Source organism: Trachemys scripta, chromosome 1, assembly GCF_013100865.1.
Source record: "Trachemys scripta elegans isolate TJP31775 chromosome 1, CAS_Tse_1.0, whole genome shotgun sequence".
Lineage (NCBI taxonomy): Eukaryota > Metazoa > Chordata > Testudines > Emydidae > Trachemys > Trachemys scripta.
Genome location: NC_048298.1, coordinates 323,709,203 through 323,736,681, shown reverse-complemented (window position 1 = coordinate 323,736,681; position 27,479 = coordinate 323,709,203). Strand labels below are relative to the sequence as shown.

General features: G+C 39.6%; 1 protein-coding gene across 3 annotated transcripts in view; it reads left to right on the top strand.

The window, feature by feature from the left end:
• Positions 1–27,479, top strand: part of TMEM135 (transmembrane protein 135) — a 346,732-nt gene that overhangs the window by 72,270 nt on the left and 246,983 nt on the right. For all 3 annotated transcript variants that reach the window (XM_034758994.1, XM_034758995.1, XM_034758996.1), the window contains one exon: positions 2,963–2,996. In XM_034758994.1, coding sequence (XP_034614885.1) covers positions 2,963–2,996 — 34 coding nt within the window. The remainder of the gene's footprint in view (positions 1–2,962; positions 2,997–27,479) is intronic.

The window sequence follows — 27,479 nt, the reverse complement described above, 5'->3', positions numbered from 1 at the left end:
GTTTGGTTGGTAAAGGTAATAGTGTTTACAGAATTCTAAATGTATTATGTCAGGTGTTTCACTTGGTACTGCATAACATTTTGATTAAAAGTAGAATGACCTAAAATTAGCATGGCACACAAATGGATTAAAAACTGGTTAACAGATAGGTCTCAAAATGTAATGGTACATGAGGATTCATCATTGAGTAGCTTTGTTTCCAGTGGGGCCCTGTAGAGAATGATTCTTGGCCCTACACTGTTCACCTTTTTATCAGTCACCTGAAAGAAAATGTAAAAGTTTTACTGATAATTGCAGATGATGGAAAAGTTGCAGGAATGGTAAATATTGAAGAGGACAATCTGGATCACTTGATAAATTGGACACAAGCAAACTGGTTTAATATGATTAAATGTAAAATATATGTATCTAGGAACAAAGAATATAGGCCATACTTACAGAATGGAGGACTATATCCTAGGAAACAGTGACTTTGAAAAAGATTTGGGGGTGGTGGTGGTTGATAATCAGCTGAACACAAGCTCCCGGTGTGATGCTATGGCCAAAAAGAGCTAATGCAGTCCTTGGATGCATGAACAGGAGAATCTCAAGTAGGGATAGAGAGGGTATATGACTGTTGTATTTGGCACTGATGCAATTGCTGCTGGAATACTGTGTCCAGTTGTGATGCCCGCAATTCAAGAAAGGTGTTGATAAATTGGAGAGGGTTCAGAGAAGAGCAACGAGAATGACTAAAGGGTTAGAAAATATACTTTATAGTGATAGACTCAAGGAGCTCAATCTATTTAGTTTATTAAAGAGAATGTTAAGGGGTGACTTGATTACAGTCTGAGTATCTACATGGGTAACAAATATTCAATAATGGGTTCTTCAGTCTTCAGTCTATAACATGATCAATGGCTGGAATTTGAAGCTGCACAAATTCAGATTGGAAATAAGGCATAATTTTTAGTGGTGACAGTAATTAATTATTTGAACAGTTTTACCAAGGATTGTGGTCTATTTTCCATGACTGATAATTTTAAAATCAGGATTGGATTGGTAAAAGAAATTCTCTAGGAATTATTTTGGGGAAGTTCTGTGGCCTGTGTTACACAGACGTCAGACTAGATGATCACAATGGCGCTTTCTGGTCTTGGAATATATGACTCTATGAAGACAGAGAGAGGCTAAGTGGCTTGCCTATTTTTTTTGTCCAGTCAATGGAAGAGCTTCTTCTGGCTCCCCGTCCAGTGCCGAAACTACAAGATTGGTGCCAGTAGTTTGTTTTGAGGATGGGAGTCATATTTGTTGTTGATGTTGGATAGACAACTGTCATTTCGCAATAATAATTTTACAAATGTGGATATAAATGGTTTCAGATACAGAATTGTTTAAAGGGTATTAAAAACCTGTTCTACGAGATAGAAAACCTTGTTTACTCAGGTGCTGCATACCATGAAGTTAACCTTGTTTTCCGTGAGCTTGTTTTAGTTCTATATTATTGAGTGAAGAAAGAGGAACTTCTAAAATCAGCATAATTCCCAGGAAATAAAATGGCAGTAAATCTTTTTCATTTCTCAGAAAGGCTTTGATCTGGATAATCATACTTTGTTTTTGAGAAAATTATGGTAGCAGTTATCCAAATTGGGGATCTCTGTTAATAAGAAATCACCAAGCTTACATATTTAAAAAAATAAATGGGTATTTTGTAGAAAGAATGCGGGTGCCTAAATGATAAGGATTCATTGTGGTGAATACAATATATTTAAACAGATATGTTCTTGAGTACTCATTGAGAGAAGATACGCTTTCTATTGTTTAATAGTTTTCAGTTGCCATTGCATTTATGAAGTGGTTGAGGCACACTTTCCTATAAGGGTTATATATAGCATAAGAAATGAACAATCTAAATTTGTGCATTTCAGAAATGATTTTTTAAAAAGTTGATGTAGAAGTATTGATAAACTCTATCATATAATTGTGAGAATGATCACACAGCTCTTTGATTATCACATGGATATCACCACTTAAGGTGTGTATGCAGACAGTCATCCTCAATACGTGAATGTATGTAACCTTATAGATAATCTGTTTATAAAAATGAGATATGTAAAGTTGTTTTGATGGGTTCTTTTATGCTTGTCTTAAATACCAAACCACACCAGGATAATGTTCCAAAAGCATTTATTTTGTCATTTGGGGCTCAGCAGAGGGAAGAGCAGAATACAAGTTTGTATAGTTTATTCTCTTACAAAATATTATGTGGCTCAGTTTGCAATTTTGCACGGTCTGGGTTCCTCCTCATTTGCTCTGCCAGGCAGGATAATGACCAATTGCCAGCCAGGATTTTTCTGCTGTCTAGTGCTGCTTCTCCTGCCTTTTCCTTTTATTTTGTGCTTTAGGGCAACCTCTGTAACAGTGTCTGGCTGCCATGTGCATCTCAACACAGTGAAGGCTAAAGGCAAGAGGTGGGAACATCTCAGCTGCACCTCTTACAGTATTGTTTTCCAGTGGAATGAGACAACTCTGAAACAATTTCTTGAGCTGTAACAAAACTAGTCATTTAAATTGTCCAAAGGGTAGAGAAGCTTATCTTCTGTGGCAAAGATGTTCCCCAAAGTAGTAGTGGGATAAGTTGGAGTTTGTAGCATGGTCTTTGATGCTATGGAATATAAATCCAGTCTGCCAAGCTTCTGTCTAAGAATTAGAAGCAATTATCACTGAACTGCTTTGGAGCAATGTTTTTGAGCATAGTGTTACTGGCATGGTTTCTCCCATGGTTTCTGTGGAGACGCTTGTATTTTTTCTGTCATGGATAATGCTTGAAACCTACATAAGTAAACCAACGCTATCTTCTAGAGACCCTATGAATGCTTTCTGTGTTTGTTACGTTGTGATATTAAACTGTAATTTGTTTCAGCGTGAGGGGTGATTAGTATTGAGGTGTCTTATGCACTAATCTGATCATTTCTGTTTATAGGAGAGGTCTGCTTACAATCTACATGGCTAATTTGGTAAGTAATCCTTTCTTCCAAGAATAAAATTATATATGGTATTGGAAGTACATATTGTAAATTAATTTTAATAATTTAAGTTAATTGTCTTTTTAAACCTTGAATTTTTTTTATTTTCAGATAACTAAAATTATCTTAATGCCAAAAGTTTGACAATTCCTTTTTAAAAGCAAATAATTTCAGAGTGAAGATTGAAACGTAATTCACTCTACGGTGCTTAGATTCTCTTCTAAGCCCTAAGACAGTCGCTCATCCTATGTACCATATCAACAGCAATTTAATTGTAAAGACATGTAAAGAACTTTGTGTTTGATTTTGTGGATTAGAGGATAGTCCCTCAAATTCTCTTGCATTTAAATTGTATTTTTAGTTAATTGATTTATATTATGTGCTATGCCTGAATACACATATTTTACCACATGGTAATCTCTATATTAAAATTGCTGTATAATCTATACTCTCTGTAAAATTCCATTAAAATCAATGATATGTGTTCAGTTTATTTAAATGGTGCATTGCAAAGTAAATGTTATAGTAATTTTACTTTTAAATGTCTCATGATCATACTGCTCAGAATGATGTTGATATTCCTCAAGCAATATTCAGCCTTGATTTTTCTTTTTTGTGTGATTTTTTTTTTAAATTGATTTTTGTGAAGGAAAAATAACAAAAAGTGTTAAAAGGATAAGGATTTACAGCTTGTATATGTTCCTGAATACTGTAAACTTGCAGGATCTCCAATAAAATTAGTTTTACAACTTGTCAAAAGTGTACAAATACAAGACAAAGCTATGTAGACATAACATGTGGTGGTGGTGACTTACAGTAATAAAATAGGAGAAGACATTCATCATAGGAAGAAAAAAGAATTAACGTCTGACATTCTTCAAGCAGTCTGAATGTTGGTTTTTTTTCATCCAAATGCATCTAGAATTGGGGGCCATATATCTTTGAATTCATATAATTGATCTCAGCTGCGGTAAGTTATTCTTTCTTTGGCTGCTCATTCAGACTGGTCTGAAAACCACTGCTTTCTTACATATTTGTAAAATCACTTGATCATTGCATCCCTCAAGAACCAAAGTCTCTGTGGTGGAGTTAAACCCAGCTTAGCAGGTAAATATCCTAAAATATAATTTTCAGCATCAGCCTGGCTGCTGAAGTCAAGCACCATTTTAACGCTTGTCACCTCTTTCCAAAGCTGCCTGACTGTTGGGCAGGCACATAGCATAGCTTTATTTTATTACAGCACCCACAAACATCAGAAGATAAGACTTTTATCTTGTTCAACATCTGTAGTGTCCAGTCTACTTTAAATAAAATCTTTTGTTTTATCAAGCGTAGTCTGATTCAAAGCAGCATTTTAAACATAACATCGTATGTTCTACCATTGAGATGCTTTTAAGAGTAGTGGTAAATCCTCTTCTAATGCTTTCACAAAGAACTCTAAACTAGTGGAGTTCCTCTTCATTAGTAAATCATACATGTAGAGCCCGGGCCTGAAGAGTTTATGAAATATTTCTAAAGTTCCTCAGTAGTTCTGGGGCCTCTGGCAATCCTATGTGTCCATGTCAAATTGATGTAGTAATAAATGTCTTCGTTGTAAGTGCTGCCACTCAGCTGAGGGTGGCAGTTCATAGTACTGCTTTGGCATTAGAAAAGGGACAAAGCCCTCACTATTGATTAATTGGAAAGTCTGTATGATACCCCTACTCTGCCATTCCTTCCAAATGATAGATTTGTTCCTAATTTGTAAATCCGGGTTGCCCTGTATAGGCAATTGTCCACAAAACTGAGGATGTAACTGGTAACTCGTAGCTAGGATAGCCCAGACTTCCATGCAGCGACGACTGTGTCCCCGAAGACTTGGTTATCCGAGACCACATTGTTGGTCGTGATGTGAGAGGTTGGGCTAGAAGATAACAGTTGGATCCAGAAACTAAACATAGGTTTTATACACCACAATATTTGGATTTGGACCAATCTCCAGCTCACCCTTTCAAAATCCTTTTCTGTGTTTAAGGCTAGAATGACTGGGGTTCATCATATTTGACAAAATATTGATATGGCAGTGAAAGCTTATCAGAGCCATAATAACCTCTGACAAACCCAACTTCTTTTGGGTGTATGATAGATCCCATAATTTCTCTAGTCTCCTTGCCAAAACTTTTGCCAATATGCCAATATTTTGACATCACTGTTAACAAGTGAAATTGGCCTATAACTGGAACAAAGTGTGGCATCTTTGTTCACTAAGGCCGTGCTGGTTAGAAAACTGACTTGTTTTAAAGGGGAAGTGAAGGCAGCTGTAATTAGTGTGGATGTGTGCATAAGAAAAGGGAAGTTGATAGAAATGGATATTAATCAGAATATAGGAAATGTAGAAAATTGACAAGAAAGTAAAAGGAGTTTTTAAATTTGTTAGGAACAAAATGAATCCTGATGATGGTATTGGTCCATTACTAGATTGAAATGAAAGAATTATGAATAATAATGCAGAAAAGGCAGAAGTGTTCAATAAATATTTCTATTCTGTATTTGGGGAAACACAGATGATGCAGTCTCATCATATGGTAATAACACTTTCCATTCCCCTAGTATCTCTGGAAGATGATAAAAAGAAACTACTAATGTTAGACATTTTAAAATCAGCTGGTCCAGATAACGTGCTTCCTAGAGTTTTAAAAGCACTAGCTGAGGAGCTAAATTTTGGAGCACAGGGAAAGTTCCAGAGGACTGGAAGGAAGCTAACGTTGTGCCAGTTTTTAAAAAGGATAAAAGGGATGACCTGGATAGTTATAGGCCTGTCAGCCTGACATCAGTCCCTGGCAAAAAATGAAGTGGCTGATATGGGACTCAACTAATAAAGAATTAAATTAGTGTATTGTAATTAATGCAAATCATCATGGGTTTATGGAAAATAGGTCCTGTCTATTTGGTATATTTGGTATATTTTTTGATGACTTTATAAATTTGGATGATAAAGGTAATGTTGCTGACGTAATATACTTATAGTTCTTTAAGGCGTTTGACTTGGTACCAGATGACATTTTGATAAAAAGCTAAAACTATATAAAATTAACATGGAACACATTAAGTGGATTAAATGTAAATAGGGAATCATCAAGTGGGTGTGTTTCAGTGTGATTCCCCCCTAGATTGGTTTTTGGCCCTATGCTATTTAATATTTTTATCCATGACCTGGAAGAGAACAATAAATCATCTCTAAAGATTGAAGATGACACAAAAATTGGGGCAGTGGTAAATAATTAAAAGGACAGGTCACTGTTTCAGAGCAATCTAGATCACTTGGTAAACTGGTCGCAAGCAAACAGTATGCGTTTTAATATGATTAAATATAAAAGTATACATCTAGGAACAAGGAATGTATGCCCTACTTATGTTATGGGGAACTTTTATCCTTGGAAGCAGTGACTTTGAAATTTTTTTGGGGTGATGGAGAATAATCTGCTGAACATGAGGAGGTTACTTATGTAACTGAAGTTTTTTCGAGGTGTGTGGTCACTATCTGTCCTCCTTCCCCTCTGCTTCGGACTTGACCGCACTGCGGTAAGAGGAAGAACTGGAATGGGGTCGACCCCACACTGCTCCTTGTACCCTTGGTCAGGAGCATGAGAAGACGTACCGCGCACGTGTCGATCCACGGACGTTGCTTGGAAAAAAACTTCCAGATTCAGGTGCATGGTATGCATGCACACCCACGTGTGAAATAAACACATCTTGAAGAAGCTCCAGTTACAGAAATAACCTTCGCTTTTGTGTAATACAATATATATATGCTTTAAAATATGTGATCCACTAGGAACTTTCCCATCCTACATTAAAGAAAATAGAATAAGTTGCATTCCAAGTTTCCTTTGGAATTTGAAAAGTGGACATTAAAATTTTTTTTAAGCCGGGATTTTTAATAGAATTGTCATAGGCCTTTAACTACATAAGCTAACAGAGCTTTGGCTTCTGAATAAAAGTAATCTAGTCTTGCAAGATTTAACATTTTTCTTCCCTAATTGAGTAAAAGCAATTTGCTCAAGCATCTTGCAGAGGAAGTGTAGATTATAAGATTGATAATAATTAATAGGAGATGTTATCCATTTGGAAAGGACTTTTCAGGACAGGAGTTCAAAAGACGTGTTTAAAAAAATCATAGGAATAACCTAACGGTTTTTTTGAATTATTGGGCAAACGTTGCTTTTAAATAAAATGTAGCATTTGGTCCATGTCACATTAGTTTTTAAGCTCCATACCACAAAGATGTCTGAGAAGGATACAACAGAGAAGTCAAGTAGTGCAACAACATTTAATGGAGACTGTTTGGAATCATGAACCTTCTCTAGAATGTGATGGTTTGGGATTAAGAATTCTAATCACAAAACTGGATGTATTTTGAACAATAGTAAAATCAGAATAACAGGGGCCCTGCTTGATCAGCTCTGTTTAAATGTGATATATATGTATAGTGTGTGTGTGTGTGTGTATGTACATATAATATGATTAGTGTTCTCTTGGTTGTGTTGCTTTGCTATAATACAAACACCTCTACATGCCTGGTGATTTGAATCTTCATTAGTTTATAATTTTAATACATTTATCCTTAGGATTGAAAGAATATCCTATTCAGGAGACTTGTAAAGTTTAATATATAATGACAACACTTAGCTTTGAGAAGTTAAACATGATGTATCTTAAGTGAATTACTAAGCAGTACAATTGTTTAGCAGAAATAAAATGGGAAATTATATATTGAGCTTTCTTGCACTTTGGTCAGAAGAAATATTAAAAAAATGAATAAAGACTAATTACATATTTTATTAATTCATTACATTTTTCTGATGTGATTAATAAAATTGGAACAATAATATTAATTTTTTCTTATAGGACTGTTATGTTTATCCTATGCAGATGTTTTATGGACGAAGTATTTATATAAATTGTGCTTCAGACTTTGCTAAAATCAGTATTTAGGTCTGAGCTGTCAGTTTTGTTTTACTTTATAGAGGCTTTTGTACATTGCTACATACATAAATTTGTCCATTTTAAAAAATGAGAGATGGGTAGTGCTAGTTTTTTAGATGTTATAACAATTGCTTTGCCTATTGCTGCAGTGAGTTTTGACAGCCACTTTAAGAGTTCTGAATTCTGAGACCATTTCTATCATTGATATGTAGGTGCAACTCTGATCAATCCCATTGGCAGAACTGTGCCATCTGTGTTCAGAGAACGAACCTAATCTACAATATGGGTGTAGTGATATTTATCTACCTCCTAGGGGCGATTGATGTAATGTTGAACAATTAGGGTAGTGAAATGCAGCAAATTGTTAAGGCCAATGAAAGAGGTTGGAACAGAACTCCTGCTTCCTAGCCTTATGCTCACTCTAGTAAAAAGAGGCATATTTAGTAAGCCTGGTGTTTGCTAGAAATATTTGGTCAAGGATCCTGGCAAGTTAGGAGTAGTTCAGTGACGAGCTAAACTAACTAGCTGCACTTTTATACTAACATAGAATGCCAGCTTGAAAAATAAGTTATTTCAGGGGAGGAAAAAATTGACTGTTTAATCTTTAATCATCTTGACTTCAGCAGTTACCAGTCTAATTTAACAGATAAGATCATGAGCTCTGTTTTCTAACTATAGGAACTGTATTTTTGTTACTGGGTTTTTGAAAGTAACTAAGAATTAGAAATAAGCAGAGGACAAGATTCTGTAGAATTTTATTTTTGATAATCAGAATCTAAAATAATCAACAATCTCGTAAATCAGTGCAAAGATTTTACAAGTAAAGTAATATGGTTATATCTAAAGTTGCTGAGAATGTGGGAATCAGAATCTTGAACCAGTTGCAATATATGAATCAACATTTCTGTAATACCAAGGAAGAGAGTGTTACAGTGGTTGGTCCTGGAGGCCACCCAGACACGTACAAGCCTTTCCAGTTCTATTTTGGATTGCACATGTTGAAGTCAAGACATTTCTAAGATGGTAAATGAAGTATTGCAATTGATCCTCTAAGGATAATTTGGGATCAAAGGGAACCCCAAGGTTCCAACAAGAGGTGGAAAATGAAACATAATCACCAAAGTTGTTTTTGGCTGAAAAGGTAGAAAATATTAATAGATAAGGGAGACCAATAAATAAGACACATGGCTGTTAGATTTCAAAAAGTTATGTCATAATGTATTGTGAACTAGGAAAACATTCAGCATTAGTAGAAATTGCCGTGAATCTTCAAATTAATTTTAGATGGTGGTAAGGAAAAACATACTTAGCACTTATAGAAGGAATGTTCTATATTAAAGACAAAGGCATAGAATGTCAAGATAAGTAAAAGACTAATCTTGCTTAGGGCCAACTTGATATATTGGCTATTGGGGAAATATACACTTTCTATAAAACACACAGCTATGCTTAACATTGGAAAGCTAACCAAAAGAAGTGGGTTAGCTAGCACGCACTGCTCAACCAAAATAACTATAAAAAGTGCATGAATTAAACAACTTTGATTTTGTCCCTCTTTCCCCCTTTATCCCATATACTACCTCCATGTATCTTATCTGAAATTTAGTCTGTAAACTCCTTGAGTTGTGAACCTGTAATTTGTGTGCATTTATTATATGGTGCTGTACTCCTAATTAAAAATAAAAGTTTAAGTGCTCTACGAAAATTAACTAAATCTCAGAAGATGCCTGTGATGTAGACAAGTTTATCCCAATTTTAGAGATGGGGAAGCTGAGAAACAGATCTGTAAAGGACACAGTTCTGAGTATCATGGATCTGAGTCAGTTGCAGAGCCATTATTAGCTCTCAAGATTCCTGGGTTTGTCAGAGCACTAGATTATGCCTTCCTGTTTAAAAATAAGACTGATCAGAAGCGTATGAACATAAGAGAGCATCAGACTCTAAACCTTAAGTTCTCCATGGTATTGTGTAAACGTTTCCCCCTTCAGTCATTGCTTACCCATTTATCATTTACCTAGCTTCAGAAACATATGCCTTAAAGATTAAGACACATTCTCTACCCTAAAGAATGTAGGCAATGAAAGCAATAATTAATACACTTATTTTTGAAGCAGCCTCTCTGCAGCTGTCCACTAGCCCCGCCCACAAAGATGGTTAGGGCCAAATTCTGACCCCATTATTTGCATGGGGTAGAAACTTAACTGAGTTACAATGTTTTTATTATGGGACAGATTCTGACACTCTTCTTTTTGTAATTTCTAAAACAACGTTAAAACACTATTTAAAACACCCCCTTTAAAAGTAATTAAAAGAAAATTGAGGGATTGTGATGTACAAACATGAGGGTGAAAAGCCATCAGGAAAAAAAGACTGTAGGCTGCTTTGGGCAGGGTTGATTCAGTGGTTAGGGCACTCACCTAGGGCTTTGGAGACCAGGGTTCAATTTCCTGCTCTGCCATAAACTTCCTGTGTGACCTTGGGCAAGTCACTTAGCCTCTCTGTGCCTCAGTTCCACATCAGTAAAATGGGGGATAATAATTCTTCCCTACCTCAGGAGATCTGAGGATAAATATATGAGAGATTGTGAAGTGCCTTGAGATCTACTGATGAAATGTGCTATATGATCCAGGTATTAGTATATTCTGATCGTACTGCATGTAGTACAATGGGGTCCTGAGCTGGTGCGGCTCTAGGTATTACCATAATATAAATGTTAACAAATAAAGATCAATATGGGGCAAATGATTGTCATTCAAAAAAACCACAATGTTGAGCAGAGGTGGACTGAGGTGGATTTCACTAGGGCAGTGGGTTTCACAGTATTTCCTCCTGACCTTACTTGCAGTGGTTAGTTCCAAAGATCAAAGGGCAACAGTAAATATTTAAGAGCTGATTCTTAGCCCTGTTGCACTCCCTTTGTGCTGACCAGGCTGCCCAGGCAGCACAAAGGGAGCAGAAACATCTACAAGTTCTTGCTCTGACTTCCTCCAGCATGAGAGGAATAGAGAATGCTGTGCTGGCTCCTATGCCTCCCTCCCTGCAATCCTTCATTCAGGGGGAGAGTTTGGAGTGTGCGGCTGAAAGGCTGTTGCCAATGCACAAGTTAGAGCAGCCCCCAAGCTATCCTCTTTTTTCCTTCTCCTGGGTCGCCCTCGGTGGTTGGGTGGGAGCCTACCTCTCTAGTGTCCTACATAGTGCTGGGCATCCCGCGGCTGACCCTGATTTTTGGGGGATGGGATGATTCTGCAGCCTCATGTCTGAGCCCCCAGCCTGATAGGGCTGTGCATGTGCAGTGCCTGAAGCTCAGCCACATGAGATGTTTCCTTGAGTCTGCAAGGCAATGGGGAGGTGTCCTGTCCCTGACTAGGGACAGAGTTACTAAGTCTGCTGTGGGTATGATTGCTCTGCAGAGATTGTAGGAATGGAGGATGCAGTAAACCCTAGGGGAAGAGTCCAGTGACAGAGACCTGGACACTGGAACCCCCGAAAGGGCACTGATCACTGCAGTGCTAAGATCTCATTCCTGTCAGATGATCCACAGGGGTGTTCTGCATGGGCACACAGCCTTGAAGGATTGGGGCCCAGGCTTGTAATGCTGCAGGGCAATGTCCCTCAGTGTCCCATTTTTCCTCATTTTGAGAGTCATTGTCCCTCATTTCAGAGTGTGGGGGTTGAGAGGTATGGCTGTCAGAGGGAAGTCATCCCTTGCTAGGCTCTCTCCTGGGCTTAGGCAGCGCCAGTCAAGCTCCTTCCTGTTTTCCTGGGGCCTCACTCCTGTAAGTCAGGCATTGGAGCAACCAGTGTTACTTGCCCTGCTCCTCTTTGATGCAAGAAGAGGCCGACAGGGAGCTTCTGAGCAGGTGCAGCAGGGAAGAGACAACAGCTGATTAGAGCATTCCTGGCTAACATCAGAGGTGCCCCCCCCTCCCCCCGGATTACAGAAGACCTTTCTGGAGTCTGTTGCGGAAGCTCAGGAAATGCATTTTGAATTTTATAATTAAATCAAATGTCTTAAGTCACCCTAAAGGTCCACAGGTTAAATACCATGAGGCTTCAGCATTAGTTAATACAGCCAGACAAAGAAGATGTAACCCAGTGCAGTGTGTGGAAAATGAGGGAAATAAGACACCTGGAAGAAATTTGATTGACAGTAGAGAGGAGACTCTTAGACAAGTGGAAGACTATTCCAGTCGTAGGTAGCAGTGTCAGGGAAGTCGTGATTTAGAGCAGTGGTCTCCAAAGTGGGGTGCGCAAGAGGATCCTTGGGGGTGCGCGGCAGGAGGAGCGCTTTTTTTTTTTTTTTTTGCGCTTCAGAAAAAATGGTAGAGCCGGCGCGGCAGTGGGTGCGTGCTCAAAATTTTTTTACTGATGGGGTGCACGTGCACGATCAAAAAAGTTTGGAGACCACTGATTTAGAGAATGAGAGGATATGAATGGAGCAGTCGGAAGAAAAGGTGATGAGGATGCAAAACTTGAATTTGATGTGATAAGAGACTGGAAGCTATGTAAAAGGAGTTGATACGACAGAAGAGGAAGATGAATTTAGCATTGGCATTTTGGACAAACAATGGAGGAGAGGTGAGAACTGGGGAGGGTCAGAAAGGAGTCTATTGCTATCCAGGTGGAGCATGGCATGGACAAGTGTTGGAGATAAAGGATGAATTTTGGTGAAATTGAAGTGGAAGAAGTAATTTAGCGAGACACCATATGCTGACAGAAAATGTAGACAAAAATGCAATTGAGGCTGTGAGTCTGGGTGATGGAAAGGATAGTGGAGTTGTCAGTAATAAGCTGGAGAATAGTTACGAGGAAAGATGAATAGTTCAAGCTTTCTTTCTCCAAACTGAAGTGCTGATGGTGGGGCATGTTGTGATAACTGGATCTACAAATTTACCCAAATTGTGAGCTCAGTTGTAGGAAGTGAGTGAAAGTTCATAAAAATACACGGTACCTATAACAATAAATGTTGATGCGAAAAGGTGCAAAAGAGAGACAGACTGAATTAGTCCAAACAAAAAGGCCTATTGATATAATTCAGTGACTGTGTTAAAATGAAGCCTGGTAAACGAGAAGTGTGTGACCAGAAAACAATGAACCAAAATTGGCATTTCAGAAATGAGATGTAATTGGAGGACAAAATGCATCCATCCATCACTTCTTTTTAAAAGAAAAGACTTTTGGGGGAGGGAAGGAGGGAAATTAAGAAGCAGCTGTCTGCCAGCAACCATTGCCATGAGTATTACATTCATGGTTGCCACCTTTGTCTCCTGGACCACGGGATCCACCATGACATTGGGTCTTTGCTGTCCTGATCCTCAGAGATGTCCTGACCAGATGGGGCCAGAGAGAGGGACACAGATAACACCATCACCTCCGCTGGTTCTGGCTGAATTCAGATGTGAGACTTTGTCCTGTCATCATCTCTGTGTTTTCTTTTTTCTTCCCGACCTTATTTGTTCTCTTTCCTATCCCTTTCCTTTTTTCCTTCTGTCTAATAAATGTCTGGCTTAGCTAGCCCACACTGCTGGTGAGCCTGTGACTAAGTCTCTAAGGTGCCACAAGGACTCCTCGTTGTTTTTCCTGATACAGACTAACATGGCTACCACTCTGAAACCTGTGACCAAAAAGACATTCCCTAAGCACCTTGACACCGATACAAGTTTTGCCAGGTTTCAAAGTGGCTGGTAAGACCATATGCTGTGCCTGTGCTTTTATAGCAGCAAGGTTGCAAGTGAGATTCAACACCAGAATGTTTCCTATCTTTGCATTTTTTTTGTTCCTTCTTATCTGTTTGTCTTGTTTTGTTTTCTAGGAAGTGGGATTGGACTTGAGCAAAAATAGCTCCAGCCCATTTCAGTTAACTTCTATTCTTTTCCCCAAGAAGGATAGCTATTATAATTTAAGTGACTATCAAATAAAGGGTGTGTCCTTTGAAAATCAGCTAAAGGGAAAGGGAACAGTGGATTGTTAAAATGTAAGCCTTATTTAATACTTCAAGCACTTTAACTGTTCTCCCCCCCCTTCTTTTCTATATCTTCAATAAAAGATTAAACAAAATTAATGATGTATTTGCCATGGTACTAAGCAGGTTGAGGTCTCTGTATACCAAACCCTGAACCTTGTTTAAAACTGTTTAATGTTGGACAGTTACAGAGTCATGTTAATACATTGGACGCACATCTTTGGGCTCATATGTTTCATAATACAACAGGCATCCAGTAGGAGATGTCCGAGAGAATTCTCGGTTGATACTGAGCTGAATTCAGCCCACCAATGAGCAGCTGTTTAATTTGTAACCATTCCCTCGAGACAGCCAGCCATCTATGTCTACACTGCTCTTTTTACTCAAATCTACGTAAGCAGCAGTTAAAGCTACTTCTAAAATATTTATCTTGTTAAAATGAAATACGTAACACAGAAGAGATTCATCAGATACCTTCTAATAAATGTTCCACAGCTTTCTATGTCATAAAAAACAAGGGACAGTGAGTGGTTACCGTTTAACATACTCTGAAAGTCCAAGCAAATGCATTGTTCTTTGATTGCATAAGTGGACCAAGTGTATGTTCATTTGAAATTATGGCCATTTCAATCACTCAGTGAAAAAGAGGGACAGTCAGTTGCATTCCTAAGATTTTAACACATGAAATATTTGGTCTAACTGTGCCAGACTCCTGAAGCCTGGATTAAAAACGCGTTCCTCAGGGTGTACTGGAAAAGTAACTTTTAATATAGTCACATACTTCTTTCCAGGTGCTTAAAATTTTCGAGTACTGTTGCCCCAGCACATCAAAATATTCCTAAATCTTCAGGTTTTCCAATACTTTACAAAAAATTGGGCTAATTTCAGATATATGTATACTTAAGCAGCAAAGATAAGCTGTATATTTGGTATAATGTTGTAAAAGCATATGTTAATAAAAAGGCATGCATCCTATGAAAGAGAGAATGAGAATATGTGAATAAGGAGGGAGGTCTTTTTCTCTTGAATACACTGATTTGGCATTTAGAAAACATAGCACCTGATCCTTTGCTTCTACTCTGACAGTATTTCCATTGAAGTCCAGGAGTAAAGGCAGTGCAAAGGTCAAAACAACAGAGAAAATTTTATTTAGGTTTACTAATATATTTTAAAGTTTTCAGCAGTACCAAAGTCCCCTTGAGAAAATGGGTGTTTTTTTTCTTACATAACTAAATTTTTGGCTATGTTTTTCTCACATTATTTATAATAACATTTTACAAGTACTGTGAGGAAAAATAATTTCTCATTACTGTTAGCGTTCTGGCCAACATTTTCTTAAAGTGTTGTAATGTTTCCAAAATAATCTCCTATGGATTAAATGTATTCGGAAACATTGCCATAGACAATTTCTGCTGTGTGATTATTTATGTATTGAATTTAATGTTTTATTTGCGATGAAGCATAACTTCTCAAGGTCTGTCCACATGGATCCCACTCGTTGTGTGCATGCACTAGAGTTGTAATTTTTTATCCAGACGTGTGTGCTGGGTTTGTACATGCACCTTGCATGCCTTTTGTGCCCTGTCCCCGAAGCATAAAGGGTTGGGCAATTCCAACTACTACTCACTTCCTTCTTACTGCTCATGGCAGCCATGTCATCTAGCTTCACTGTAATACTATTTACAGAGTTGTTAGAATAGTTTCTGGCTACCCTGTGATGAGGAAGAACACCTCCTATTGAATATTATTCTTCTGCTTCCTGCTAGTGCTCTGACCCCAGGCTCTTGGGGGCCAAAGAGAGCTCATAGAGCAACCAGAGTGTCACAGAGTGAGGTGCAGGTCTCCTCAGATCAGTGAGCTTCCCCTACTCCCCATAAAAGAAAAGAGCACTGCTCAAAGCCTAGCACTCGTACTGATCTCCCTCTTGGATACCATCTAAAAGAGAAATCTGAGTCATCATTCTCTGGACTTTTCTGTTGCTAAGATGGCACTGCAGACTTCCTTTGCCTTGGTACTGCTCCACACCCATCAAAGTTGATCACCAGTTTTCAGCCTTCTGCAGCATTGACCTTGGTACAGTCTGCGTCTTCCATTTTGATGTTGTCTAGACACAAGAGAACTTCTTTGGCGCTGCCTTTGATATTGCTCATTCTGTACTGCTTCCGCTGCTACTGCTGTCTTCAGTGCCATCTCTCTCTGTGCTGGCTGGCTACCTTCTACAGCACTGAAGGATTTGAGGATTACTTCAGAGCCCGAATCTTCATGTCTGAATCTGAATGTCACTTTCGGTAGCAGCCTCAAAGCCCTATTCACCACTGGAACTCAGGGTATCAGTTATGAAGATCTCCTTACATCCTGCTCTGTCCTGTCATGTAACATGTAGCCCTCCAGTTTTTGGCTACCCCAAGATGAGGAACAGCATTTCCTATTGAAGAATATTATTCTTTTGCCGCCTTGTTACATGCATTTAGTCTCCAAGATCTACTGCTTTCTCGCCTGGTCCTTCCAGGGAACAAGAGTGTGAAAAGAGAGTGGGATCTCATTCCTCATTTCACCGTAGGGGTGATGCTTCAGATGGAACTCAAGTGCCATGGATACTGCCACTGTGACACCATATGCTGAAACCTTATTGTTTTCGGTCATGGCCATTCTGGTCTCCATGATCTTTTCATTCCCACTCTTCTGCCCAGTATAGTATTGGCCACCATATCTAGGGGTAAATCTCCTCTATAAGTGGAATCTCAAAGTGTGGGCCAGTGACCTTAAAGGGAGGATGTTCAGGCAAGAAAATACAAAGTGAGGGTGGTGATAATTTTGACCAACAGGGAGATCCTTGAGTCCCTGCAGATTTTTCTGCATCTTCACCAGATGAAGCTATCATTCCATCATTCCTTTCTAAGGCACTTTTTGGGATTTCCTTAAGAGGATGGCCAAAATTGTGGAAGTACCACTAGAAATGCTCCAAGCAAAATCAGAAAAACTGTTTGACATAATACACACAATGTCCAGGGGATTTAGTAAGGGATTCTAAACCCATCCAAAGTTCTTTGGCAGACCCCAAACTCTATCTCTGCTACATTGAAATAAAATGCACTGTAGACATCAAGTCCCTCCAAAAGGATTTGGTTGTTTTTACTCATCCTGACCCAAGTGTGTTGGTTGTGATGGCTGCAAATAAAAAATCAAGACGCCCTGGTCCACCAAAATCCACTCCAAAAGACAAGGAACCAAAAAGATTAGCTCAGAAATATATACATATATTTTCCTTCCAAAACGATCTAGATTACAATTCAGAATAGCCAGCTATCGTCCTTTTCTAACCAGATATGACTACCTCCAATGGGAGAGAATTTCCTAATTCTCTTTTTCTCTGAAGGACAATTAATTGCCAAGACATCTTTATAAGCAGCAGTGGATGCTGCTGACACAGCTGCAAGATCCATTGCTACTGGTGTCACAATACAGAGAACCTCTTGGCTGGTTGTGTTCAGTGTCATAAATGAAGTCCAGATGACAATAGAGGACTTATCTTTTTGAACAACATGATTGATTTTGTTGAAAGACTGATGAGACATTAAATTCATTGAAGGACTTGAGATCAGTTCTTTGGTTTTTAAGTCTCTCTACCCCAAAATGGAGAAGCCAATTGAAACCTCAGGTGACTTGAAGACACAGGCCATCCTGTTCTTATTTCTATAATCAGAAACCTACAGAATCTTTCAGAAAGAGGCCATGTTACCACAAAGGAAGGATTTTGCTTCTTCAATTGATATCTCAGCCTGCGTCTAGCCAAAATCAGTAAATTTGATGCTGCAGTTGAGTGCTTGGGACTAATCTGTAAGGATCTCTTCTCTCCTTTTGGCAACTGCCTTTCATTTTTCCAGAAATGCTTATAGTAGAAATCCTGTGCTCCTTGATGTCATTCAGAAAGGCTGTCATCTAGTTTCAGTCCCTGCTTCTTCCCTATCCTCAACACTGTCCCTCTTAAGAGATCCTTCTCACGAACGTCCATTTCAACAGGAGGTAGATTCTCCTAATTCACCTGAGTGCAATAGAATGAGTGATCAAGTGCAGAGAATTCTATTTCCTGTACTTCCTAATTCCAAAGAAACGGTGGTGGTGAACTATCCTAGTCTCTGGCATCACAACAAATTTATTTTTTGCATCAAGTTACAGTTGGTAATTCTTACTTCCAAAATTCCTTCCCTAGATACCATGGATTAGTTCATAACTTTCAACTTACCGCTTATTTTCATGTGTCAGATACTTCCTATTAGCTGCATCTCATTTTTTTGGTGGCAGGTGCACATTGTTAATTTAGAGTGCTTCTGTTTGGTTTCTCCACTGCCAGAGGGTCTTCAAATCAGAGGAAATGAACTTAGTTTTTTGCACTTGAGGCCAAGTGAGGAAGAGAGTCTGTCACAGCAAATTAATTCTAACTCCTACCCAACTGACAGAGTTAATGGGAGCAGTCCTCAATTTAAGAATGGCAAGAGCCTTTATTCCTCAACAGATTTTGTGCTATTCAGATCTTCAGGCTCATCCTGTTACTTCAGTGAAAGTCTGTGTCTGGTTACTCGGTCACGTGACTTCATGCATTTTCATAGCACCATATGCCAGACTTTGCCTCAGACCCTTTCAGGAGTGGCTGAAGTCAATCTATCAACCAAGCAGGTGCAGTATGAATTTGCAAGTGACAGTTTCTGCACGAGTCTTGTTGCTTCAAAGCTCTGTACACTGGATGTTCTGAGTGCATTAACTTATTACCTGCATAGGATGAATCAGTTTTGTAGGTCACCCAGACAGTATGTAGCCTTTGGAGAAAAGTACTAAGGTCAAGCCATTTCCTTACAAAGGCTCTTTAAATGAATCTTCAAATTTCTACCCAAGATGGTTTCCCAGTTCCACCTCAGTTATTCCATACATTTACCTACCTTTTGCCTCAAGACTCTAATGAGGAAAGAAAGCTTCTTTCATTAGATGTTCGCAGGGTGTTGGCTTTTTATCTTGAGCAGACAGTCATTTTGGAAATATCCATTTCCACTCAGAGAGTCTCCAAGTGTGTCTCAGGGTGCATTACATGCTGCTATCAGTTATTGGGATGATTCTCACTTGAAGGGCTATGGGCCCATTCTGTGATAGTGCAGGCAACAACTACAGCCGCACTCCACAACATGACCCTGGCAGACATATGTAAGGCAGCCAGGTGGAGTTTGGTACACACCTTTTCCACACACTATGCTCTAGTGCATAATTCCATAACAGAATATATATACCTGCCCTGAAGAGAAAATCCCATCGGCAACAGTATAAGCCTAGACTGATGGCTCAATATTTCTTCCACCAGAGACCGTTCGAGCCATCCCATGAGAAGCAGAGAGCTCAGAAGACCCGCTTCCCCACACCTTCTGCAGTGGGTTCCTCATTCTACTTCCATCCCTTGACTAAATACTGTTTTTGATGGGAGCTTGAGAGCTGCAAAACACTGAATCCAACACCTTCCGACTCCCATACACCCTTTGAGGGTGGGGAGGGGTCATCTAGCACTCTCTTTCAATACCCGAGGTGCCATAACAATGGACAAATAGGTGCTCAGTCATCCATTCTGGCTCTATGATATAGTTTGCATTCCTTTCCCCACCCCTTCTTGGGGGTCATTCTCACAGGAAGTGGAATCTCTCTTATAGCGAGGATCGATAGAGCGGGTTCCTCTTCACTAGCAAGGGACAGGTTACCTGTGTTCTTCCCAAAACTGCATGCATCCTCTGTAGAAAGGAGGCTCTATTCCCTTGATGTTTGGTGAACCTTAGCCTTTTACGTGCAGAGAATAAAACAGTCAGGAAATCCCTAGACTATTTGTCGCCAGAGCAGAAAGGGTCAGACTATATCCTCTCAAAGAATCTTGAAATGGATCTTGGCCTGTAATTTGCTCCATCAGCTGTTTAATCTTCTCCCTCCTTATGGGGTAAGAGCTCATTCCACAAGAGCACAAGCGACACCTATTGTGTTGGTTGAAGTGCCTCTACTTGATATTTGTAAGGCACCTATGTGAAGCACAGTTAACAGATTTGCTAGACTCTTTGCTTTGGTACAGGACTCCTCTGATGCATCTTTTTGGAACAGCAGTCCTTCATTCAGCTCTGCCATCAAAGCCCTTGCATGCTCCTCCTGTTTTGAGTACTGCTTGTCAACAGTGGAGTACACATAGGGACCAGCCGTCAAAGAAAAAGAGGAAGTTACTTACCTTATAGTAATTGGAGTTTCTTGGATATGGGTAGTTCTATCTGTAGTACATTTCCTGCCCTCCTTCCTCTCTGCTTCAGATCTTCTCAGATTCACAGTGGAGAAGGAACTGGAGAAGCAGTTGATCCTCCTCACCCTTTATCTTCTTGTTTGGAGGCACAAAGTGAGACAGGGCCATGTGTGCACCAATGAACACTGCTTTCAAAATTCTCCAGCTTTGGGTTTCATGGTGTACATCCATATCCACACATCTTGAAGAACCTCCAGTTACATAAGGTAAGTAGCTTTCTCTTTATTACATTTCTTAGTTGTTACAACACACCAAGTAAGAAGCACTGTATGTGTGGAGGGTATTGAGGGTGTTTGTGGGTGTTGAGGATGTTTGTGGTTGTTGTGTGTTTTTTATTGTAACTATTTTATATAATGTATTTTTTGGTTAGGAGCCAGAGCAGAAGTTGAAAGCACCTCGCAGAGGATTAATGATTAAAAGTTGGTCAAAAAGGGAGTTTTGAATAGGGATTAGAAGTAGGAGAGTGATACTTGGTTATAGGGAGAAGGAAGCTGTTCTTGGCCTACCCCATTCTAGTGTACTTGTGTCAAATGCTCTGAGAATGCTCAGTGGTACAGAAACGTCCAAGAAGAACAGCACTATTGCTAACCCTAGAGAAGATGGAAAGGTTGCTAGAGAAGTGTGTGTGTGTGTTTAAAAAAAAAAAAAAAAAAAAAGTTTGTGGTAAGAGGACAGTTTTTGTTTAAGTAGGATTACACTAGTAGGGTGCCTAGCAAAAGGAGGGTAGTAGAATAGAATTTTTCTCAAGAGGCTGATGAAATTATTCATAAATTGGAAAGTCAAAAGCAGCAGAGCCTCTTACTGCACAACAGCAATACTTGTTTCACAGAGCTACCCCACAGATAAGTAAAGGAGAAAAATATATCTCCATTCCTTTTGACTGAGTCACTGAAGTTTGCTGTTGTAACTTTGCAAGGAAACGTATTGTATGATCAACATTTCCAAACCCCTTGCTTAAAAATCAAATGCAGATGGTTTAAAGTAATGAGAGACCAAGCATGTTTTACATTAGTCGATAAAGACTCAAGAAACTTTCCAAAAATTATATTTTGGAATTCAAAATTAGGTGCCCTAAATGGGAGTAGTTATGTACTTCACGCATATCTGTTTTGTGGAATAGGCTGTTGGGCAAACAAAACAGGCATTGAAATAAACTGCTACTCTTAAGTATAAAAATGACATAAAACTCGTATTAAAGGAGAAATAGATTAAAATCCTATTTTGTTTTGAGTGGGATATAATATGAACTAATTTGATTAACCGTATGCTTAACATAATCATATTATAGATAATTGACAGGATTCTGAAACTTAAGGTCATTGTCACTGCCACCACAGTAAATCTTTTAAAGGCAAGTTTTAAAATTAGGAGTCATGTGATACTGAAGCATTGCTGATGTCTTCACTTTTAAATCATACTGTAATAAAGTTAGAACCTGGCAGCTGGCGTTCTTGCGGATTGACATGGCTAATTGCTTTTGGCATGTTAGCCCCAGGAAACCTCATCTGTCACTTCAGAGCAGGAAGCTTTGGCAGGAGCTGGGGAAAACATTTAATACATTGTCTCTTGCCTTTTATGCAAGGCTGCGTTGCTATTTTGAACTTTCCTGTGTAACTCTTTAAAAGCTTGATACTACAGAATTTTAGTTTGAAATTTATTTAATCCGTTTACATTTATTTTTCCCCACAGTGAGCAAATAAGGAAAGATTTGGCGGTTGGTAACTAACAAATATATCAATATGAACTCTAATTAATACTTGAGCGATTATCCAGACAAAGCTTTTCCTTAGTAATGGATCAGATATTGCATACTTAGTTTTACACTAGAAAACTATTCATTTCCAAGGAAAATTATGTGCTTTTTGTAGAAGCTAACGATTGAGAATCCCGTGAATAACACAGACAAAAGGAATGTTATTCACATTGTGAAAAGATCTTCGGCAGCTAGCTCTAATATAGACAACAATTCTAATTAGAGTATGACTATGAACAGTGATTGTGTAAAGCAAAGTTCTGGTTGTAAAGAGAGGAAGGATAGTGCAGTGGTTAGATTACTAGCCTAGCACTTGAGAGACCCGAGTTGAAGTCTCTACTCCACCACAGACTTCCTGTGTGATCTTGGTCAATTCAGTTAGCCTCTTTGTGCCTCAGTTCCCCACCTCTAAAATAGTGATAGTAGTACTATCACTACCTCACAAAGGTGTTCTGAGGTAAATACATTAAAAGATTGTGGGGTCATAAGAAAGAGCTTTTTGGTAATGCACCAATGATGTCTGACTGGAAAGAAGAGAACACTTCTGATTTCTATAATATTAAAGGCTTAAATGAAAAGGAAATAGCAAAAAGCATTTTCCCCTGTTCTCCTTTTCCTTTCTCAGTTTAATGTAATGGGGTTGATTCACTGTTGCCTAGCACCTTACTTATACGAAACGGGGTGTAAAATGCTACCATTTTGATTTGATGGCAGTTTATACTATTACTGTTCCCTTGGTGTGGGTTTTAATCATTTGTCAGATTGGTGTTAATGTTTTGGGTCTCTAAAGATCAGATTGTTGGCTGGTATCTTTTGGATCACACAATTTTTCTTGTTCTGTTGAAGCTCTAGTTTTGGAATTTGAAGGTTGTTCCTTGGCAACAATTCTGTATGTGTACTAGATTTCTTTGAATATTGACAAGGTTTGAAAGTGATCAGTTGAATCTGCTGCCTGGGATGTTTACCTGAGGCATGATTATAACTGACAGGGAATCAGTGTCCCTTTCAATACTGAGTTCTGATAATGGGACCATGCTCCCAGAGTAGTCACCAGTAGGGTTCAATGTGGTCACAGTGCAGTGGGTTTGCACTTGATGCATTCAGTTTTTCCGTTTGAAAAACCCCAGTTATTACCAACTTTTGAAGTGCCGAATTTCTGAGCAGCCTCAGTCCTGCTCTGTTTCTTTGTCCACAGCCACTGCCATAGCTCTCAGAACTGCAGTGATGGACTTTTTCTTTGCTATCGAAGAGAATAGACATATTGATATTTTATGACAGGTTTCAGAGTAGCAGCCATGTTAGTCTGTATCCGCAAAAAGAAGAACAGGAGTACTTGTGGCACCTTAGAGACTAACAAATTTATTAGAGCATAAGCTTTCGTGGACTACAGCCCACTTCTTCGGATGCATATAGAATGGAACATATATTGAGGAGATATATATACACACATACAGAGAGCATAAACAGGTGGGAGTTGTCTTACCAACTCTGAGAGGCCAATTAATTAAGAGAAAAAAAACTTTTGAAGTGATAATCAAGCTAGCCCAGTACAGACAGTTTGATAAGAAGTGTGAGAATACTTACAAGGGGAGATAGATTCAATGTTTGTAATGGCTCAGCCATTCCCAGTCCTTATTCAAACCGGAGTTGATTGTGTCTAGTTTTTTTTTTTTTAGAAGCATTTTACAGTGTGCTTGTGACTGTTGATAAGGAATAGTATATATTTTGGGTCAGAGTTCAGATAGTTGTGTTGTGAAATTTTTCTTTGAATATGATAAGAATGTGTGGAGATTTATTATATAGTCAGTGTAAGATTGATGACGTAACTGCTGAGTGTTTGGGCTTTGTAAATTATTTGATAGGTAAGCATATTGTTGTCACATAACTGCTTGTTTTTTTTAAAAGAAAGTCTGATGCAGAATGGACTTGAACCCAAGTCTCCCAAGTCCTTGGCTAGTGCACCCTAACTATCCTTCCTCTCCTGATTTGGTCAGTAGGAGCTGTCCCTTTAAAAACAAACTACAGTAAAACCTGCCAAGAATGACCACTTGGCCTCTCTTCAGAGGTTTGCACACCAGACAATGGTGTTGTCCTGTGGCCTCTGCAAGTAGTCATAGAATCATAGAATATCATGGTTGTAAGGGACCTCAGGAGGTCATCTAGTCCAACCCCCTGCTCAAAGCAGGGCCAATCCCCAACTAAATCATCCCAGCCAGGGCTTTGTCAAGCCTGACCTTAAAAACCTCTAAGGAAGGAGATTTCACCATCTCCCTAGGTAACACATTCCAGTGCTTCACCAGCCTCCTAGTGAAAAAGTTTTTCCTAATATCCAACCTAAACTTCCCCCCACTGCAACTTGAGACCATTACTCCTTGTTCTGTTATCTGGTACCATTGAGAACAATCTAGATCCATCCTCTCTGGAACCACCTTTCAGGTAGTTGAAAGTAGCTATCAAATCCCCCCTCATTCTTCTCTTTTGCAGACTAAATAATCCCAGTTCCCTCAGCCTCTCCTCATAAGTCATATGCTGCAACCCCTTAATCATTTTTGTTCCCCTCCGCTGGACTCTTTCCAATTTTTCCACATCCTTCTTGTAGTGTGGGGCTAAAAACTGGACACAGTACTCCAGATGAGGCCTCACCAATGTCGAATAGAAGGGAATGATCATGTCCCTCGATCTGCTGGCAATTCTCCTACTTATATAGCCCAAAATGCTGTTAGCCTTCTTGGCAACACTGTTGACTCACATCCAGCTTCTCGTCCACTGTTAACCCCTAGGTCCTTTTCTGCAGACCTGCTGCCTAGCCACTCGTCCCTAGTCTGTAGCAGTGCATGGGATTCTTCCGTCCTAAGTGCAGCACTCTGCACTTGTCCTTGTTAAACCTCATGAGATTTTTTTTTGGCCCAATCCTCTAATTTGTCTAGGACCCTCTGTATCCTATCCCTATCCTCCAGCGTATCTACCACTCCTCCCAGTTTAGTATCATCTGCAAGCTTGCTGAGTGTGCAATCCACGCCATCCTCTAGATCATTAATGAAGATATTGAACAAAACCGGCCCCAGGATCAATCCTGGGGGCACTCCGCTTGATACTGGCTGCCAACTAGACATGGAGCCATTGATCACTACCCGTTGAGCCCGATGATCTAGCCAGCTTTATATCCACCTTTTAGTCCATTCATCCAGTCCATACTACTTTAACTTGCTGTGAAGAATACTGTGGGAAACTGAATCAAAAGCTTTGCTAAAGTCAAGGAATAACATGTCCACTGCTTTTCCCCTAGTCACTTGTGAGCAGGTGGTCTCTCTTCAGCGGTGGTCTCTAAAGTAGGTTTTATTGTACAGTAACTCCTCACTTAAAGTTGTCCTGGTTAACATTGTTTTGTTGTTAGGTTGCTGATCAATTAGAGAGCATGCTCGTTTAAAGTTGCGCAATGCTCCCTTATAACATTGTTTGGTAGCCACCTGCTTTGTCCACCGCTTGCAGAAAGAGCAGCCCATTGCAGCTGGCTGGTAGGGACTTGGAACCAGGGTGGACCGGCAGCCCCCCACTTCGCTAAGTTCCCTGTGCGGCAGCTACCCAGCAGGCTATCAATTGCTGGCAGTTCAGCTGTCCCTCCCCCCGCTGTCACGTGCTGCTCTCCTGCCCTCTGCCTTGGAGCTGCTTCCCAGAGTCTCTTGCTGTGCGGGGGGGGGGGAGGGAGGGGAAAGGGGTGCTAATATCAGGGTGTTCCCCTGCTCCTGCCCTCTGCTTACCCCATCTCCATAGAGCGGGGGGAGGGGGGAACGACACGACAGGGCTTAGGATGGAGGGAGCTTGCTAGCAGCAGCTGCTGTCTCAACTTGCTGATCTACTTAAAAAGGCAATGTACTTAGAGTGGGTTCAACATACTTAAAGGGCAATGCACATCTCTCTCTCTCACTCACACACACACAGACGGTGTGTGTTTCTGTCTCTGTCTGCTATGCTGTCTACCCTCCCTCCATTTATGCTGCCTTGTAGAGTGTGAGGCTACATTAACAACAATGTGTTAACCCTTGCGGGCTCAGCCAATTGCTAGTTCATCATTTAGCAGTAAGACATTCCCTGGGAAATATCCCACCCTCTGACTTCACCACCTCAACCAAGCTTCACAATCATCATTGCTATGTACAGTATTAAATTGTTTGTTTAAAACGTATACTGTGTGTTTGTGCATGTGTATATCTAGATAGATAGATATAAAATAGTCTTTTGTCTGGTGAAAAAAATTTCCCTGGAACCTAACCCTCTCCCATTTACATTAATTCTTATGGGGAAATTGGATGCACTTAACATCGTTTCGCTTAAAGTCGCATTTTTTAGGAACATAACTACAACATTAAGCTAGGAGTTACTGTATTTTTTTTAGATAGCAAGGCTCAAAGGTGGATGCCTCAGAGGATTGCTTATGAGCTATAGAGCCTTTTGACTTTAAGTGACTAGTTTCAGTTCTGACTAGCTAATCAGGGTTTAAAAATTGTTCCCATCTAATGGATATTTGGTGGCCCATTATGAGTTGTGAGTCCCGGTTCCAGCTCCCATGTTGCACACTCACCACCATGCTTTGCACTAGATTGGAAGCTCTCCAAGGCGAAGACTGTTTGTTTCTTACTATGTACTTATATAGTGCCAAGCACAATGGGACTCCAGTTTTGATTGGGTCCTCTATTGCAGTGGCTCTCAACCTTTCCAGACTACTGTGCCCCTTTCAGAAGTCTGATTTGTCTTGCGTACCCCCCAAATTTCACCTCACTTAAAAATTACTTGCTTACAAAAATCAGGCATAAAAATACAAGTGTGTCATAGCACACTACTCCTGAAAAATTGCTTCTTTTATAGTTATAAAATAAATCAATTTGAATATAAATATTGTACTTTATATAAATCAGTATAAAGAAGTCATTGTCTTCATGAAATTTTAGTTTGTACTGACTTTGCTAGTGCTTTTTATGTAGCTTGTTGTAAAACTAGGCAAATACCTTAGATGAATTGATGTACCTCCCTGGAAGACCCCTGGGTACCCTCAGGGGTATGCATACCTCTGGTTGAGAACCACTGCTCTAGTGGCAGCTCCCGCAGAGTGGTCAAAGTCACCTTACTATAAATTTGCAAGCGTTAGCAACGTAATTCTTGCACACACTGGGCGTATCAGTTGTGCAGGGAACATTGAAAAACCAGAAGACACACCAAAAAATAATTTGTACTTTGGCTCAAATTCAAGATTTTTTTTATGATTTTTGAACTCCTTAGCTGGAAATCCAGCCTTCAGGATATAGGTTCTCCCTTCATTTTGTCAGTGTTGGGAGTCTTAACTGCCGCCTTATCTGCTTCTCTCGCAAGCAACTCTGCACTTTCTCCCATGACACTCCATGTTAACGGGACCATCTCCCCATCAAAATTCATGAAGATGCAACCTCATCCTCTGTTTACATCCCGCCTCAAGACCTACTTCTGCCG